The sequence below is a fragment of the Pagrus pagrus genome, assembly GCF_965226575.1.
Source record: "Pagrus pagrus genome assembly, chromosome: 4".
Lineage (NCBI taxonomy): Eukaryota > Metazoa > Chordata > Actinopteri > Spariformes > Sparidae > Pagrus > Pagrus pagrus.
In genome coordinates, this window is record NC_140188.1 from 11919450 (window position 1) to 11938514 (window position 19065).

General features: G+C 40.8%; 2 protein-coding genes across 2 annotated transcripts; both read right to left on the reverse strand.

Moving 5' to 3' along the window:
- Positions 1-678: 678 nt before the first annotated feature.
- LOC311255796 (extracellular calcium-sensing receptor-like) lies at positions 679-7096 on the reverse strand (the record flags this gene model as incomplete). Its single annotated transcript, XM_084350446.1, has 9 exons — positions 679-1794; positions 1887-2114; positions 3974-4249; positions 4343-4549; positions 4869-5138; positions 5337-5423; positions 6267-6561; positions 6852-6876; positions 6982-7096. The coding sequence occupies 9 exons, from the start codon at positions 7094-7096 to the stop codon at positions 679-681; spliced, it is 2619 nt and encodes an 872-aa protein (XP_084206572.1).
- Positions 7097-9946: 2850 nt separating this feature from the next.
- LOC311255797 (extracellular calcium-sensing receptor-like) lies at positions 9947-14719 on the reverse strand (the record flags this gene model as incomplete). Its single annotated transcript, XM_084350447.1, has 9 exons — positions 9947-10857; positions 10943-11066; positions 11166-11393; positions 12443-12718; positions 12804-13010; positions 13201-13470; positions 13671-13757; positions 13922-14216; positions 14475-14719. The coding sequence occupies 9 exons, from the start codon at positions 14717-14719 to the stop codon at positions 9947-9949; spliced, it is 2643 nt and encodes an 880-aa protein (XP_084206573.1).
- Positions 14720-19065: the final 4346 nt, after the last annotated feature.

Here is a 19065-nt window from a genome sequence, read left to right on the forward strand (position 1 = left end):
AACCCTTATTAGACTTTCTTAGATACTAATTTGTGACACCTTACAACAGGACTGTAACATAAATTAGAGAGATATCACATATCTGCTACTTGAGACACACCTTCTTTTTCTGGTCCAGTACAATTCTATACTTCTGACAAGCATTTCCAGTCAAACGTAGCTCCAAAATACATGACATGAAACGTGACAAGAGGATATAGCATCAGCTGATCCGAGTTCTGAGCATTGTGGATGCATGTGGCTATATGTTAGTACCTACTGTACAAACTCCACAGGACTGTGTAGAACATCAGCCTACGAGGGATGTGTGAAGTAGTGACCAGATGTGGACCGATGTGGTTTGACTTAGGGCACAGTTTTACCATAATGAACAACCTGTGGCCCTGCTAGAAAGAGAAACTATGTTGTACACAACAGGCTTTAATTAACACCAATGAAAACCCATCCACTGTAATATTAGCAGCTGTAGATTAACTTTATCTAAGCGGTAAGACATTTCATATTTATTTTGTATTCTTGTGGGCGAAATTCTATATGTTTTGTATGTGACGTGAGCTACCTACATAAGAGAATATATGCAATGTTAGTAAACTTACATATGTCAAAATGAGTCAAGTTTACGTTTTTTTGTATACAGAAAAAAGGCTTCATTCTGTCTCATGAAGATAAGTGCAGTTACTAGGCCTGGATTTCTCGACCCATGATTGCCTTCCTTGTGTTCATCTCTGGTCTCAGCAGGATTATGTAACATTTGGGTCCAAAGAGTGCCAGCAAGAGACCAAAACTGGAGGCCAGGATTGCAAATACCTCTACTGCATCTGCATATTTGCCTGGTGAGCTGACATAAGCAGGGACAAATGCCACCCACACAGCACAGAAGATCAGCATACTGAAGGTGATGAGTTTGGCCTCATTGAAACTATCTGGAAGATTCCTTGCTATGAATGCAATCAGAAAGCTGAGGATAGACAGAAAGCCAATATAGCCCAGTAACACTGCAAAACCAACTGTGGACCCAACTACACACTCATAAACTATCTTGTCATGGTTATATTGAATGTTTTTATGAGGAGTTGGTGAGGCAGAGACAAGCCAGGCAGTGCAGATTGCTGCCTGGACAGAAGTGAGAACCAAAACTGTCCCTCTCTGCTGCAAAACACCAAACCACTTCAGACTGGCTCCACCTCCTGGCTTGGAGGCCTTGAACACAGCCAGAACCACCATGGTTTTTACCAAAATACATGAGACACAAAGCACAAAGCTGATCCCAAATGCTGCATGTCTCAGCTGGCATGTCCACAGTCTGGGACGACCAATAAACAGCAGTGAACACAGGAAACACAACTTAAGTGACACCAAGAGCAGGAAACTCAGTTCTGAATTGTTGGCACGTACTATAGGTGTGCTATGGTGATAGATAAAGATGCCCAGGACAACAGCACACATACATGTGCCAAGCAATGAGGTTGCTGTCAAGCAGAAACCCAGAGGCTCATGGTAGGACAGAAACTCTGTTTTCTTAGGAGCACAGCGGTCACGCTGGGGGCTGGACCAGAAGTCCTCAGGACAGCTGGTGCACTCCATGGAGTCTATGAGAAAAGGAAAATACCTGAGATACTCTATATGTTTATATTGTGTCTCAAAACTGCAATGTTTCAAGTTAAACCAACCAGTTTTATTGCTGATCTTCCCCTCAGAACAAGGGATGCAGTCAAAACAGCACACAGGTTCCCCTTTCTTTCTGGCCATGCGGGTACCTGGAGGACAGCTTTCACTGCACACTGAGCGGGGTGGCTACAGGGAGAAAAATAATTATCTGTTATTCTCCATTACTTTACACTGCTATAATGAGTTATCCATGATGTGTCTGAAAAATCAGATATAACCTTTTTTGATTCAAAGTTCCAGAAGATTTTGTCTTCATCAATTGTGAGTTCTTCACCTTTGGAAGCCGACCTCTTGACCTCACCCACATTCTGAACTTCAGTTCTTCCATCAGGGAGCCACAGCCAGTTCATGACATCATAGATTGCTAAGGCATCACCATTCTCATCAAATGACACTTGATCACCAAATGTTGTAGTGAAATTGACTTTTTCCAAGTAGTATACTAGCTATATAGAGAGATGAAAAAACAAAGAGGACAGATTAAACCTGAAAGACCAAAAGCAATTAATGGGATGTCTGACCCTCCTGTATTTATTTTGTTTTTTCCTAAACTATTCTAGCACTTGGCTTCAATAAATTGATATTTCCAACCCAGATACTGTCACTGTCAGGTGTTGACTAGGTTGTTGAGGGTTACAAAATAAATCTGTATGATGATGTTAAACATGGGGGTACCCAGTATTCAATTTTCAAACTGCATACTACACTTATGAACATATTAAAACAAGAACCTATCACTGAGATGATAATACCAACTACTGCCATCAGTAGGTAATTTCCTCTCACTATTTGTTCAGCACTGTTGGGACCCACGGATGAAATCGTTAATTGTGGATTTCAAAATGGACTCTGAACTGAACTCAATTTCCCAGAATTCCCCAGTCTTCACACCTAGGTGCAAATTCAGTTTTGAGCTACTGTTGGTCAGGGGGACAGACCCCCACTGACCAGATAGTCAAAACTCCAGCTCTTTCCTTTGTTTTCTCTCTTCTCCACCTCTCTCCCCACGGGGCTGTCTGCCCTCAAGTTTTCTTCTCCTGGATTATTCTGGACCTAACAGCTGCTTAGAGCTGCCAGTTACATTTCCAGCAGCCCAAAGAACTTCTCCTCACTGCAGCGACAGGAGATCCTGCTAGTATTCCAGATCAGTTAGCACCAGCAGCTGCAACACAAAGCTTGCTAGCTAACTCCGCAATCCGAGGAACACCAAGCAGGTTAGGACCGAGCTGCTATCCTTGCAAAGGAAAGGAGCGAACAGTTTCCTCCACCTGCTGTCTTTTATCAAACTTTGCACAGCAAGAACAGCATTGTTCAACATTGGAATCCCAACCTTCTCCTGCTTGGCTCATCAGCTGAGGAACTACCAGCACCTTTTCTTCAAAGACTGGTAACGTTGAACTGGGCCTAAATAGCATAGCACGGCTAAGCACAGGACTTTTAACTCTGGTTGATGTAATGCACATGTAATCAATATATGTGCTTGATCACTGTTTTGGTGTTATTGTGATCTCAGGTCAGGTTATTGATAGTTTGCTCTTGCTACAAGGCTAATTTGATGTTAGTTGAATTATGCTTCACACAGACTCTCTCAGGGTCTTTGCATGCAACTAACTATCTTCTGTAACCTGGTGTTACAACCCAGCACACACACACACACATGCAGGGCCTTAACACCTGGCATCACATCACACACACACACACACACACACACTCCTTCAGCCTGGAGCATATCACACCCACATCAGTGAGCACATGATGCAAGAACCACCATTGTTTCTTTGTTCTACCAGACACACACACACACCTGTATATAGGACATGTTAGTTAGTGTGTTTTCATCTTTGTGTTAAATAAAAGACTTTTTGAACCTTTATGCTGTTGATTTAATATTGTACAAGAGTGAATTTTGCCAACCTCTACTCTGTCGAGAACTCCAAAATCTTTCACCATTACATCTGTTATGGTAATTGTGGTTGTAGTTATTAAGTTAATTATTAATCAGAGTCACCAACTGACAGTTTAGTACCTTTTTATGAGAATTATTTGGTGAATTGGCTATATTTTCCCTTCTTCAAGGGTGGTGCCCCAAGGTGAACTTATGTAAATTGGATCTTATTATTTATCATAATTAATAATTATCCCTGATAATCATTCATTATTATTGATAGCCAAATTTAACCCAAAACTCCCTATTAATGTTGCGTGAAGCACTACGGAACATTACAATTAGTAGTATCGCTTTGCAAGAAACACTAAACCGTATGATTTAGTCATATAACAGGTGGAGTGTAAACTGATATCACACCTGCCATGGCTCCAGTTCTTTCAAATTGCCACAGCTGTGCCCGCTGAACGGCCCCCTCCCTGGCTCACACTGCAGCATGTCATCAAGGGCATAGGCCAGAGCATACACAGCCTTGTACACATTATACTCTGGCCTGAGATCGGAAACATCCAACAACTCAGTCTCCACATCATCTAGATTTTCCTGTCCAGTGCATAATGGTCCGCCAGCCTCCACCCAACCTGCTGGAGGTGGTGTGAATCTACATTGAAATGTGAATTCCCAAAATTGGCTTACCTGAAATATGATCAAAACAGTCTTACAAATGATGACTATATATTTTGCAATTTTGCAATTACCAGATCAGCTTTTGCGCAGTAAAAGTCTCACCATGCTATTTCCATAGCTGTTGTTGTGGTGTAGGTCAGGAAGCATTTGAAGGAGGAATTCCCTGAAGCCTGGTATTTCTCCTCGACGGATGGCAATGCCCAGTGTGCCAGCCAGGTATGGCATGAGGTCAGGGGTCTGGAGGACAGTAGCAGCTGTCCAGGCTTCACTGGCCATCCACTGCAGGCCTGTCACATTCTGCATCACCACCTGATGTGTACAGTATCATCATGACCAATGTTTTGTGTAATTTGTCTGTGTAATTCATCGTACTCTAAAACCCTGCGAACAGGGCTTTCAACAAGTGTTCAAATAAATATTTTTGTTACAGGCCGGTATGATATTGCAACTTAAATCTTTCAGTTTGATAAATAAAACACTTAAGATGTATAACTTGTTACACACACACACACACACACACACACACACATATATATATATTAACATGTTATTGTATCTTAATTATCTGACAAATAAAACATTAAGATCTATAGCTATATTCAGTTATAATTTATATTTCAAGCCCAACCTCTTCCATGAGGTTAATCATGTTTTTCTCATGTGCAAACACAATGACCACACGAGCTGTGGATTTCTTCATCACATCCACAATCCTCCTTAGTTCAGCTCGGTCATTTTCCCAGGGTAAGATCTCAACGTAGGCCAGACAACCTGCACCAGACTGAACCAGGTCAGATTGGAAGGATCGAGCGGCGTGGAATCCATAGTCATCATCACTGACCAGCAGACCTGCCCAACTCCAGCCAAAACGCTTAAGTATCTGAAGCATAGCCTGCACCTAAGTGAATACAGAGATTAGTGCACAGGCTGAAATAATCTCTCTGTGGAAAACATGTTAAAAGGGTTCATATTGGATCATATTTAGTTCATGCATTTCAAGGAATATATCTGGTTTTGCAGTGTAGAGATGTTCTTTCTTGTGAACGTTTAACTGCACATGCTCTTATGCATTTTATTTATGCTGATGGACGGTCACCTGGAAAGCATCACTTGGGATCGTCCTAAAGAAGGATGGAAACTTCTGCCGGTCACTCAGACAGGAACATGTGGCAAAATAACTCACCTGTGAAAGACACAGACTGTATATCCTGAAAACATTCAAAGCCTTTTCCAGCGCTTCTAATCATTAAAGGTTACTCCATGTTTGCAAGCAGTGTTGGGTAAGTTACTTTCACAATGCAATATACAGTATTACATATTACTAGTTACCTTCATTTCAAAGTAATATATTATGTAACAATATTACTGTCTGCATAGAGTATTATATTACTTATTACACTACTTTTTGGTTACTTTCAACAAAATGCCCCTATAACCTATATCGAACAATAGTGTAGATATTTTTAAATAAACAAATGGCCTTGGACACAGGGATGAGCAGGCAGACGAAGGATCAAAGTCTGATATATTATGAGATAGGAATAAATATTTTTAATTGTAGGCTTAGTCATATGAAACGCAGTAGACATATACCTTCTATAATGTAGCCTATGACATGACAGAAATCTATTTTTCTATGACTTTTTATCATTATCCACAGAACAAGAAATGCATGGGTTTATGTGATTCAAGAATGTAAATTAAAGTGCACTTGGAAACACATGCAGAGCCTTTATTAATAATGTCATGCGCAGTGTGGATGGATTCTTTAAAAAACAACAACACTTAACTTTGGTTGGTAACGCAGATTGTAACATGTTATGTGACATACCTGTAGTAATATATTACTGAAACATTATTAGAAACGTGTTACATTACTCCATCACCACAAAAACAAATATCACTGTCATGCGTTACTTTTGTAACTTTGTAACACGTTATACCCAACAATGTTTAGAAGTGACATCAAATGTAAGATCATATCAAAATCAAATAGGATTAATAGAAAGCAAATTGGCAAACTTACCATAGGTACTCTGTACAAACCTAAGACAGAGGAGATGGCAATAGAATTTGTAGAAGAAGAATCACCCACAATCCCTATGACTGGAGGGGTTCCAGCACAGGTCTCTTCTAATATAAACTGCTCTTCTTGACCACCGACAAGGGATATTGCTGCACGAAATGCTGTCTGTAGTTTGTAACAGTTATCATAAAGAATGTATCCCAGAGTCACATTAGGTAGCAGGTTGGAGTTTCTGTTGATCTCATCAATAGCAAAGACCATGGTCTGGACCCTCCTAAAACCTACAACATCAAAACTGAAACAAATACCACTATTGACTATTGAAAAATACAATAATGATAAGTACAATTGCATTGTAGAGACATTGCATAAATAACTAATTTACAAACAATATTGGGTGTTGAATATCAACAATTATTTACAATAATTAAATACATACAACTGTAGGAAAAAGTAACATGTTTAAAATGGCATACATGAAAAATCTAATTCCTTCAGCGTAGTATTTGATTTGCAGAAATATATATGACTCGTCGAATGGATTTTTCCATGTTTATGCTTTTGCAGCTTCCCTGAGAGACTCACCTGTGGCAGGTAGGCTGCTGTGGCTCTGAGGAAAAGGAAAGGTCAGGAAACACAGAGACAAAGTGGATCTGAAATATCCCACCTAGAACAACATCTCCAGCCATGTGCATCTCATTTAGATGAAACTGACCCTGTAACTGGCAGGAGGAGGAATAAAGAGGGGAGGACACAGCAGAAGAGAAGTAGGAATACATCAACATGAAATACATGAGTGAGAGAAAGTTGACCTCCAGAACTGCCCACATGACTCCTTTTCTGTTCATCCCTTTCTCTGAGCTGAGTCAGTTTTATTGGGATGTCTTCCCTTTTATTGACTTGCAGTCCTGTTTAATATTATGCACCACCCATTCGGGTAAAAGAAAAAGAAGGGGTGTGGCAGAAAATTTATTTAATTTGAGATGGATTTTAAGACGGAGATGGATACTAAGACATTTGGTGAAATAGTACATCTTCCCATGTGTTTTTCTGTCTGTTTGATGTAGGGCTTTTGTGTCTGTCTGGCACGCAGTAATTTACTTTTTACTAGATGTGTTCTGCATAAAACTGTGTGCAATACAGGTTGTCCAACCATTTTGTAATGTTATAGATTGCTTTTTAGAGTATCAGTCATGCATTTATATCCACACATTCATGCTTACTATAATACAGTTGAATTCTTCCAGAAAGCAAGTATTTGAGCTGACTAACATACCAAGAATTCATAGCAAAGTAGTGCTACTCAAGAAAGTCAGGTGTGGTTGTGGAGCCAATAATCATCTTTGCATGTAGATAATGGATTGCATGATTGGTTCACCACAATAGACCTGAAGGATTTCCATGTCGAGATAGCATCGGAAACCAGACAATTCCGCCATTTTGTTGAGTACAACAGATTACCATATGGATACTCCTGGCTCCCCTCACTTTCAGCAGATTTTTAGATGTAGCGCTTAAGCTGCTGCACAACCAAAGCATTTGGTTCTACTTTTACCTCGATAACCTCATTGTCATGGCCAGGTCGAAAGAGTTGGCCATGTTCCACACAGTATATCCCTGTATGTTCCCTGTATATTCTACACCTTACCAGGTTAGGGTTCACAATCAGTTAGAGGAACAGCACCTCCCCAGTCATGACAACAGTTCAAGTATCTGGACATGGTGATCCATGCAACCAGGCCATGAGTTTCTCCATCAAAACCCAGATGTAAACTGTTGATAGCATTGACTGTTATGCAGGTGTCAGGGCTCATGGCAAAAGCCCATGCACGAACATGTCCATGGATATGTTCGCCAAACAGCTGCTATTCACTATGGTTCTCTCTGATGCTATAAGATGAACCATCCTGGGGATGGCCAAGAAGGCTGCTTCATGCCTTCCCTACTCTTTGCCTCATCCCCCCCATTGCTGGAGATGATCCGTTCCTTAGTGGAACCTGTTTTTTTTGTGCTTGAGGCTTTGGTGAAGGATCCCTGTGAGCCTTTGAAGCACTCCTCTCTGAAGGTGTCATTTAGGACGTTTTTGCTGGTTGCACTGACCTTGGCAATGAGAATAAATGAGCTATGTGCCCAGTCAGTTAATGCTGCTCCATGGTCACTGCAGTGGATCTACTCTTAGACCAAACCCCTCTTTTGTTCCTTAAAACATAAGGAGCTACTTCTGCTTGAGGGTAATACAGCGGGGAGGTTTTGTTCTACACCCCATGTAGGGGACAAGGAGGCAAAACTACATCTGCTATGTTCAAGGCATGCATTGTCATGTTATGGTCAAGGCTACTTGTGCACTATGGAGTGCTATGTGTGTGTGTCGATCGAACGCAGAAATATAAGAAGGAACAAAACATTGTGATGCTTTTATCCAAAGGTTTTCTGTGCCTGTGTTGGAGTGCACAGACAGACACAGACCCAATGACCTCTGACCTAAAGATGGAAGGATTTCAAGCAAGACAATGAACAGACCAGAAGTCCAGCCTCATCCACCAACTTTGTTTGCTTATTTTAGATGTGCTCCACTGTTGATAATGTTGCATATAGATGGTGAAAACGATACAGTGGTGATGGAGTGGCCAGGAAGAAGTGCCTTGCTAGTTGACTTTGTGAGTGCATCTTCCAAGCTTATTCACCTGACCTCTCCTTGGATGTGTTTACACCTGTTTTCAGGTGTTCCATGGTGACCCAGGGAGGGTGCTGTGCAGGGTTTCTATTTTATATCATTAACCCCAGCAGTGTTAGGCCATGGTCTTACCCAGTTTCAGATGCATGTTAACTGTTTTGGGTTGGGTCCCTACTTCTCTCCTGAAGCAGGCTTGGTTATAAGTAGTGGGAGGGCCGTGGTGCCCAGCCTATAACGGGGTGGGACATAGGGGCTATGTCTGAGGATTTGCGGCAGAGTGTACATTCGTTAGGTTAACTTTGTTTCAGCCTCAGATGTATTTAGACATACCGTTCTCATTCCAAGATGTCAAATACTGACATTTTGTCACGCCCCTTGGTGTCATTGTACTATTTTTCTGTTTTTAACCTCTTGTTGGTCCCCCAACTATAGTGCAATATTATTCAGATTATTTTATTTGGTGTATACTGTAATCATTTTATAAATGTTAGCTACAATTAATTGACTGAAAATCCAGAAATAATTGTTTTTAAAAGACTGAATTGTTACATTTAATGTTTGGAAACTGAGGAGCGGAGAGGAGTTTTTTGCAATTGGGGGCATTATTTAATGGCCGAGTGTATCTTCTGGTCCACGTTTACTCCAGGCATGTCAAAAATAAATGCATACAACTCAATTAGTGTGCATAATTTATTTAGAGAATGTTACTTGCAGTTTAATGAGGTGAGGTAAGAGGTGAAGTTACACCATGAAATGTCACGAAAGCAATAATAGCTCTTCAAATGAAACTGCTACATACTTTAACTTCATTCTGGATATCTGTATAATAATTTTACATTTGAACATGCAATCTCATATAGCTTGGATAGTGACCATCTGTCCTGCTTTCTCAATATCTTAACTTTGCTTATCACTATTGACCTAATTTTTTGCCAGTATTTTTATACGTACAGTATACAGAAAAAGGATTGATTCAATCCTGTCACCGTGAAATTAAGTGTAGCTACTATGACTGGATGCCTCGACCCATGATTGCCTTCTTTGTGTTCCTCTCTGGTCTCATCAGGATTATGTAACATTTGGGTCCAAACAGTGCCCCCAAGAGACCAAAACTGGAGGCCAGGATGGCAAATACCTCCACTGCATCTGCATATTTGCCTGGTGAGCTGATATAAGCAGGGACAAAGGCCACCCACACAGCACAGAAGATCAGCATGCTAAAGGTGATAAGTTTGGCCTCATTGAAACTATCTGGAAGATTCCTTGCTATGAATGCAATCAGAAAACTGAGGGAAGCCAATGAGCCAATATAGCCCAGTAACACAGCAAAACCAAATGATGACCCAACTACACACTCATAAACAATCTTATCTTTGTAGTATTTAGTGTTTTTATGAGGAGTTGGGGAGGCACAAACAATCCAGGCAGTGCAGATTGCTGCCTGAATAGAAGTAAGAAGAACAACTGTCCCTCTCTGCTGCAAAACACCAAACCACTTCAGGCTGGCTCCACCTCCTGGCTTGGAGGCCTTGAATACAGCCAGAACCACCATGGTTTTTACCAAAATACATGAGACACAAAGCACAAAGCTGATCCCAAATACTGCATGTCTTAGTTGACATGTCCACAGTCTGGGACGACCAATAAACAGCAGTGAACACAGAAAACATAACTTAAGTGACAGCAGTAACTGGAAACTCAGTTCTGAATTGTTGGCGCGTACTATAGGTGTGGTACGATGATAGATAAAGATGCCCAGGACAACAACACACATACATGTTCCAAGCAATGAGGCTGCTGTCAAGCCAATACCCAGAGGCTCATGGTAAGACAGAAACTCTGTTTTCTTAGGAACACAGTGATTACGCTGGGCATTTGACCAGAAGTCCTCTGGACAACTGGTGCACTCCATGGCATCTATGAAATAGGAAACAGACTTGAGATACATATGTATATTATGTCTCCATACTCCAAACTGCAATGTATAAAACTAAATACCAACCAGTCTCATTACTGATCATTCCCTCGGAACAAGGGATGCAGTCAAAACAGCACACAGGTTCCCCTTTCTTTCTAGCCATGCGGGTACCTGGAGGGCAGCTCTCGCTGCACACTGACCGGGGTGGCTATAGGGAAAAAATGTATATCTGTAACGATGCACTTCTTTACACTATCATAAGTCATCCATGGGCCAAATATTAGGTGTATGAAAAATCCAATATAACCTTTTTTGATTCAAAGTTCCAGAAGATTTTGTCTTCATCAATTTTGAGTTCTTCACCTTTGGAAACCGACCTCTTGACCTCACCCACATTCTGAACTTCAGTTCTTCCATCAGGGAGCCACAGCCAGTTCATGATATCATATATTGGTAAGGCATCACCATTCTCATCAAATGACACTTTATCACCAAATGTTGTAGTGAAATTGACCTTTTGCAAGTAATACACTAACTTCATGCATGGATATAAGAATAAGGAAGACAGAGAAAAACCAGAGGACAGATTAAAATATAATTCTATATGACCATATTGAACAAATGTGTACCGAGGATTCAAAAATCAAACCACACAGTACAGTTGAATGAATATTTGAATCAGAATGAATGCTGGCATTGTACATTTCTGCAAATCATGCATTTGTTGAAACTTTTCATTTCTTTATGTGGCAACAAGTGTTCAGCCAAAAGTAACATATCACAGTAATATATTACTTACACAGTGACTGAGAATTATGTTTTATTAATATAAAATAGGATGTTGGCAATGCTTTTACAATTACTATTGTTACATTTCCCCAGAAAGCAAAACCAGAACGATAGGGGTTGCAGGTTGGGAAACTAACAAAACACTTTTCAAATCACAATCTTGGTGTCTAAAAGGTGGCGGTGGGTATTAAACTTGGCCAACACTGGTTGCAACTTTACATTTCTTTTGGTTCAAACGATCAATTTTATGTTGTGACAATGCTGTCCTTATGGTCTGGTGTGGTTTTGGCATAAAATGCCTGTGGATTAAGAATAGATCATGTTTTGGCATACCTGGTTTTGTCACCACAATCACAGCTATAAAATATCAAGTGGTTTTCTATTGTACAAAAACTCTGTCTCTAATAGTGGCACTTCACTCCACAGGAGGAGGGGAAGCCTCCACGTCCTTATATGAAAGACAGCTCATGTTCATATGATGGGAACTTGATATGACACGTATTGCAGAAATGTTGATATCATATGTATCAAACTTACAAATTCGACTTATCTTATTATCTTACAATAGCAGCATTTCATACTGGTGACTGGACTGGAAAACCTTTCACTGACCTGGTAATACTATCCATTGCTATCACCCAGTAGCAGGGAATGTCATTTAAGCTATTTGTTTGGCACATCACAACTAATACTTATGTTATCTGTATTTAATACATTACTCAATACAAGAAAACCCAAAAAACTAAAGCAGTTGATTTAGTCATATAACAGATGGAGTGTAAACTGATATCACACCTGCCATGGCTCCAGTCTTTGCAAATTGCCACAGCTGCCACCACTGAAAGGCCCTCTCCCTGGCTCACACTGCAGCATGTCATCAAGGGCATATGCCAGAGCATACACAGCCTTGTACACATTATACTCTGGCCTGAGATTGGAAATATCCAACAACTCGGTCTCCACATCCTCTAGATTTTCCTGTCCAGTGCAGAATGCTCCCCCAGCCTCCACCCAGCCTGCTAGAGGTGGTGCAAATCTACAGTGAAATGTGAATTCCCAAAACTGGTTTACCTGAAATATATTCAAAACAGTGTTATAATTGATAACTATGGGTTATTCTTGCAATTACCAGATCAGACTGCACAATTAAACTCACTATGCTATTTCCACTGCTGATGTAGTGGTGTAGGTCAGGATGTGTTCGTAAGAGGAATTCCCTGAGTCCTGGAATTTCTCCTCGACGGATGGCAATACCCAATGTTCCACCCAGGTAGGGCATGAGGTCAGGGGTCTGGAGCACAGTAGCCGTTGTCCAAGCTTCACTGGCCATCCACTGCAGGCCTGTCACATTCTGCCTCATCACCTGCATATCAAATCAAATATATAACTCTATACTGCAGTGATCTGTATCATTTAAAGTTCTGTGTAATTTGTCTGAATATTTGATCTCGGTATAAAACCCTGCTAACAGGGCAGTGAACAAATAAGAGATCTGACTCATTCAATTAAATATATTTGTCACAGTAATAATTAAGTTGTATTTCAAGCCCAACCTCTTCCATGAGGTTCATTATGTGAGTCTGATGTGCAAACACAATGACCACACGAGCTGTGGATTTCTTTATCACATCCACAATCCTTCTCAGCTCAGCTGGGTCATTACCCCATGGCAAAACCTCTAAGTAGGCAAGACAACCTCCACCAGAGTGCGCCAGGTCAGATTGGAAGGAACGAGCAGCGTGGAGTCCATAGTCATCATCACTGACCAGCAGACCTGCCCAAGTCCAGTCAAAACGGTTCAGAATCTGAATCATAGCCTGCACCTAAGTGATTACAGAGATTAGTGCACAGGCTGAAATAAGATTTCAGTGGAAAACCTGTGAGAAAAGGTTTCACAATAAATCCTATTCAATTATTGCATTTCAAGAAATATAATTTTCATTGCAGTGAAGAAACTTTCTTTTTTGTGAATGTTCAACTGCACATGCTTGTATGCAGTTTTGTTTAGCTGACAGATAGTCACCTGGAAAGCATCACTTGGAATCGTCCTAAAGAAGGATGGAAACTTCTGTTGGTCACTCAGACAGGAACATGTGGCAAAATAACTCACCTGTGAAAGACACAGACTGTACATCCTGAAAATATTCAAAGCCTTTACTGGCTCTTTTAATCTTTTAAGGTAGATTACTCCATGTTTACAACTGACATTAAATCTCAGATCAATTCAAAATGATCCAACACAATTATTAGATAATTGTTTATTAGAAAACTTACCATAGGTACTCTGTACAAACTTAAGACAGAGGAGATGGCAATGGAACGTGTAGAGGAAGAATCACCCACAATCCCTATGACTGGAGGGGTTCCTGCACAGATCTCATCTAATATAAACTGCTCCTCTTGACCACTGACGAGGTTCAATGCTGCACGAAATCCAATCCCTAGTTTGCCGCAGTTATCAAAAAGACTGTATCCCAGAGTCACATTAGGTAGCAGGTTGGAGTTTCTGTTGATCTCATCAATAGCAAAGGCCATGGTCTGGACCTGCCTGAATCCTAGAACATCAAAACTAAAACAAAAATGACCAATGTTTGGTCTTAAAATTTAACATCATATAGAAAGTGGTAGTACAAATAGGTAAGACCCTTCAATAGCTACAATTATTAAAATACTTAAATAATTAAATTGTACAAAAATGACCATGTTTAAAGTAGCATACATCCAAAATGTAAATCTTTCAGAGTAATATTTGAATTGCTGAAAAACATACAACTCATGGGATTGAATTTCCCATTTGTGCTTTTTGCTGCTCTCCTGACAGACTCACCCGTGGCAGGTAGGCTGTTGTGGCTCTGAGGTAAAAGACAGATCAGGAAAGGCAGATAAAAAGTTAATCTGAAATATCCCACCTAGAACCACATCTCCAGCTTTGTGCATCCCATTAAGATGAAAGTGTCCCTGTAACTGACAGGAAGAGGAATAAAGAGGGGAGGATACAGCAGAAGAAAAGTAGGAATAAAACAATGTGAAATACATGAGGAAGAGAAAGTTGATCTCTAAAAATGCCCACATGACTTCCTTCCTGTTTACCCTTTCTCTGAGCTGAGTCAGTTTTATTGGGATGTCTTCCCCTTTTATTGACTTGCAGTCCTGTTTATTAAAGTATGCACCACCCAGTTACGCATACGAAAAAGAAGGGCAGAAAATGCATTTGTTTTGAGATTGACTTTGTTTTGAGTATGCTAAAACATTTGTTGAAATAATACATCTATTTTTCATTGCACTTTCATTGTCTGTTTGATATAGGGCTATTGTATCTGTCTGGAACACAGTAACTTGGGTTATATTCGCTAATAAGTGTTCTGTAGAAAACTGTGTGCAAGACAGGTTACCTGACCTTTGTCTGTCCACTTTGCAATGTTGTAGATTTGCTATTTAGAGTATTTGTAATGTATTTATATCAATAATTCATTTTCACTATCATACAGTTGAATTCCTCCAGAGACCAAGTATTTGAGCTGATTAATATACCAAGAATTCAGAGCAAAGTAGAATTACTCAAGAAAGCCAGGTGTCGTTGTGGAGCCAAAACCATCTTTGCATGTGGACAGTGGATTGCATAATTGGTTCACCACAAAAGACCTGAAGCATTTCCATGTTGAGTTGGCATCTCTAGTCCGTCTACCCTCTGTGTGTAGAAGGGGCCCTGAGTTCTTTCTGTCAATCAACTTAGATAACTCTGATAACTTAATGTTATTTATCTCTGGGGCACTCCAGAAACCTTTGACCTTTAAGGCAAAAGGATATGTCAAAAAAAAAAAAAATCATTGCAGACCTGTGACGATGCTCGTGAATGTAGAGACCAAAAAATTAGTGGTCACTTCACTCAAGCAAGAGCATTAAATCAAACAATGCAGTACCTCTTTTCCAGAGTGATGAAGTCCTTCAGAGAAGATGAGCAGTCCATCTGTCGATAAACAGGATGGCAGCAGGGGGGAAACATTCACAGAGTTGGGTGGTTATCCAGTACTGCCAAATGGACTCCAAGCATATCTGGATGTAGTCTCTTGTTTCCAGGTCGCAAACAGTCCAGATGAAGCCATGTATCAAGCTGGGTTAGCTAGCAGCAGCTACAGTCTGTCCACATTGCTAATTGACCACTCACTTAGTTAACGAGCAGCTGCTTGCAGGTAACAGCACAACAAACGTCAGATGGTAATTCTCTAGCTGTGTTCAAAATCGCCCCCTATCACGGATGTAGTGCACTATATAGTGTGTTCGCAATTTTGTAGTGTTCTCCGTGGCTGATTTCATCCACTATATAGTGGATGACAAAATACCCACAATGCACTGCAAAATTGAGTGAACAAGCGATGTACACTACATTGTGCTCCCATATCCCACAATGCAATGCCGTCGTGGTTTGTCAGAGGAGAAGAAGAACCAACCTTTTTCGTAAGAAAGTAGCCGATAGCTTACGAGCTGAATAGCTACTGACCACTAACGTTAATTTGCATGCGCTAGGTATGTTACAGCTCGTGCATAACCCCGAGTATTTACAGCTCATGACGAGGGCACAAAACAGTAGCTGACAAAACCAAACTCACCACCATTGATATTTCAACAGTTTATTGACCAAGAAACACAACCGCCATGAAGAATCACATCTTTATACCATCAGGTTTGTTTACATGATGCTCGGCGTGCCCACTCACGTCACATGAGTATCTGGCGCATCTGCTGACATAACCACGTTCAGAAAATTACCAGTGTAGTGTCCGAATTCTCCTCCCGTCGTACCCTACATCGTGTACATGATGTAGTGCACTATATCATATACACAATGTAGGGGATAGGGAGTGAGTGAATGAGTGGATGATTTGGAACACAGCTTGAGTTACTCACAAAAGCATGTCCTTTTACAGATTATCTAACAGACAACTTCGGACCTCCACACAAACACATTCACTCGTTATCCCTCCTTACTCTCTTTTTTTTTCTCACACACATGCTCTCTCTGCATGTCCTTTGCACGTTAATTGACAAGCAAACCCATGTGACTCAAAATATTTCTCCAGAAAGATACTCTATCTAAGGTTGAAAGGTTTGGTCATGTGACTGACCTAATGTCCCTGGAAATGGTCGCCAATCAGGGCAACACCTGTTGTTCACTGTGGTTCTCTCTAATGCTATAAGATGAACCATCCCTGGTGATGGCCAAGAAGCCTGCTTCATGCCTTCCCTCCTCTTTGCCTCATCCCCCCTCTGCTGGAGAGAGAGAAACAATACCAGTTTATGATCATCCTACTAGCCCTGGCTCATCACTGAGCACTGTGGTACACAGGAATGACTCGGACATTGGCTGACCAACCCTGGATACCCAACAATTCTGGGAAGCTCTGTCACAGAAAATACATTTGATTGGTAGGTTGCACATCCTAAGCCAACCTTTCCAGGCTTGGCTCCCAACAGGGACACACTCACACTAGCATGTCTGTACAGGTCGCACACACCATCAAGGTGATGTCTGCCATCGTCCTTCAGTCGAATCTGGTGTTTGTGCTTGAGCCTTTGGTGAAGGATCCCTGTGAGCCTCTGAAGCACTCCTCTCTGAAGGTGTCATTTAGAACAGCTTTGCTGGTTGCACTGACCTTGGCAAAGAGAGTGAGTGAGCTATGTGCCCTTTCCAATCACCCCAGATGCATGCTGCTCCATGGTCACTGCAGTGCAACACTCTAAGACCAAAAACCCCTCACACATACACAGAGAGACCAAATAGCCTTTGACCTAAAGGAGGAAGGATGTCAAACAAGACAATGAACAGACATAGGAAGTCCAGCCCCATCCCACCAACTTTGAATAACAACTTTGGTCAAAACTATCTACCTACATGTGTAAATACATATATACACAACCAGTCAAAAGTTTGGACACGCCTTCTCATTTAGTGTTTTTTCTTTATTTTTATTATTTTCTACATTGTAGATCAATGCTAAAGACATCCAGTGATACATCCTATGAAGGAACACATATGGAATTATGTAGTAAACAAAAAAGTGTTAAACAAACCAGAATATGTTTTGTATTTAATTTTCTTCAAAGTAGCCACCTTTTGCTTTGTTGACAGCTTTGCACACTGTTGGCATTCTCCCAATCAGATCAGATTCATGAGGTAGTGACCTAGAATGGTTTTCAATTAACAGGTGTGCCTTGTCAAGAGTTAATTTGTGGAATTTCTTGGCTTCTTAATGTGTTTGAGACCATCAGTTGTGTTGTGCAGAGCTAGGGTTGGTACACAGTTCAATACAATGAATAGCCCAATTCGACTACTGTTCTAATCCATATTATGGCAAGAACCACTCAGTAAAGAAAAATAACAGTCCATCATTACTTTAAAACATGACGGTCAGTCAATCTGGAAAATATCAGGAACTTTGAATGTATCCTCATGTGCAGTCGCGAAAACCATCAAACACATGATGAAACTGGCTCTCATGAGTACCACCCCAGGAAAGCAAGACTAAGAGTTACCTCTGCTGCAGAGGTCTTTACTTGCTGGTACGACTCAGTACTGGTGAAAAGGGGTGATCTGAGTGTATGCACCTGACCTCTCCTTAGATGTTTTTACACCTGCTGTCTACAGGGCTCTACAGTTAGCCCTGGAGGGGGCTGTGCAGGGTTTTTATTGTATACCATTGACCCCAGTGGGGATAGGCCATGGTCCTACACAGTTGCAGATGCGTATTAACTGTTTTGGCTTAGGCTCATCAAGCTACATTCATCAAGCTCCACCCACAAAACCAACAGAGTCCAGTTGAGGGCAGAACATGTGTGTTCTAGAATGAAGGTTACAATATCGAAACCCTTTTTCTTTAACCACAGGGAGTGCCCTCTATCAATGTACCCTGCCGCTCCATCAATACTTGTTGAAGGGGTTGTTGGATAACAGATTGCGAAGATGCTGCCTTATGTATTGTGACACACGTTCTTGGTAGCAAAGCCCTGGTTGGCCAGCTACTCAAATGCAAATTTTCAGTGGGTGAATACATGAGTGATGGAAAGAGAGTTTTGACAATATAGTCCAGTGAAGGACTCCATCTGCATTTATAGAACCAAGCTTACCATACCGTAACCATTATATAATGGGTGAGTGTATCTTTTGGGCCATATTATCTCCAGGCAGATCAAAATTAAATGCATACAGTAATGTCAGAGGGAGTTGATTAATGTGCATAGTTTATTCAGAGAAAGTAACTTGCAGTTTAATTAGGTGAAATGTTAAGTTAAACTATGAAATGTCACAAAGGCAGTGATAGTGCTTCAAATACAACTGCTTTATACTTTAACTACATACTGGACATTTGTATAATAACTTTATCCAAGCTCTAGGAGATAACATATTTAAATTTAGTGACCAT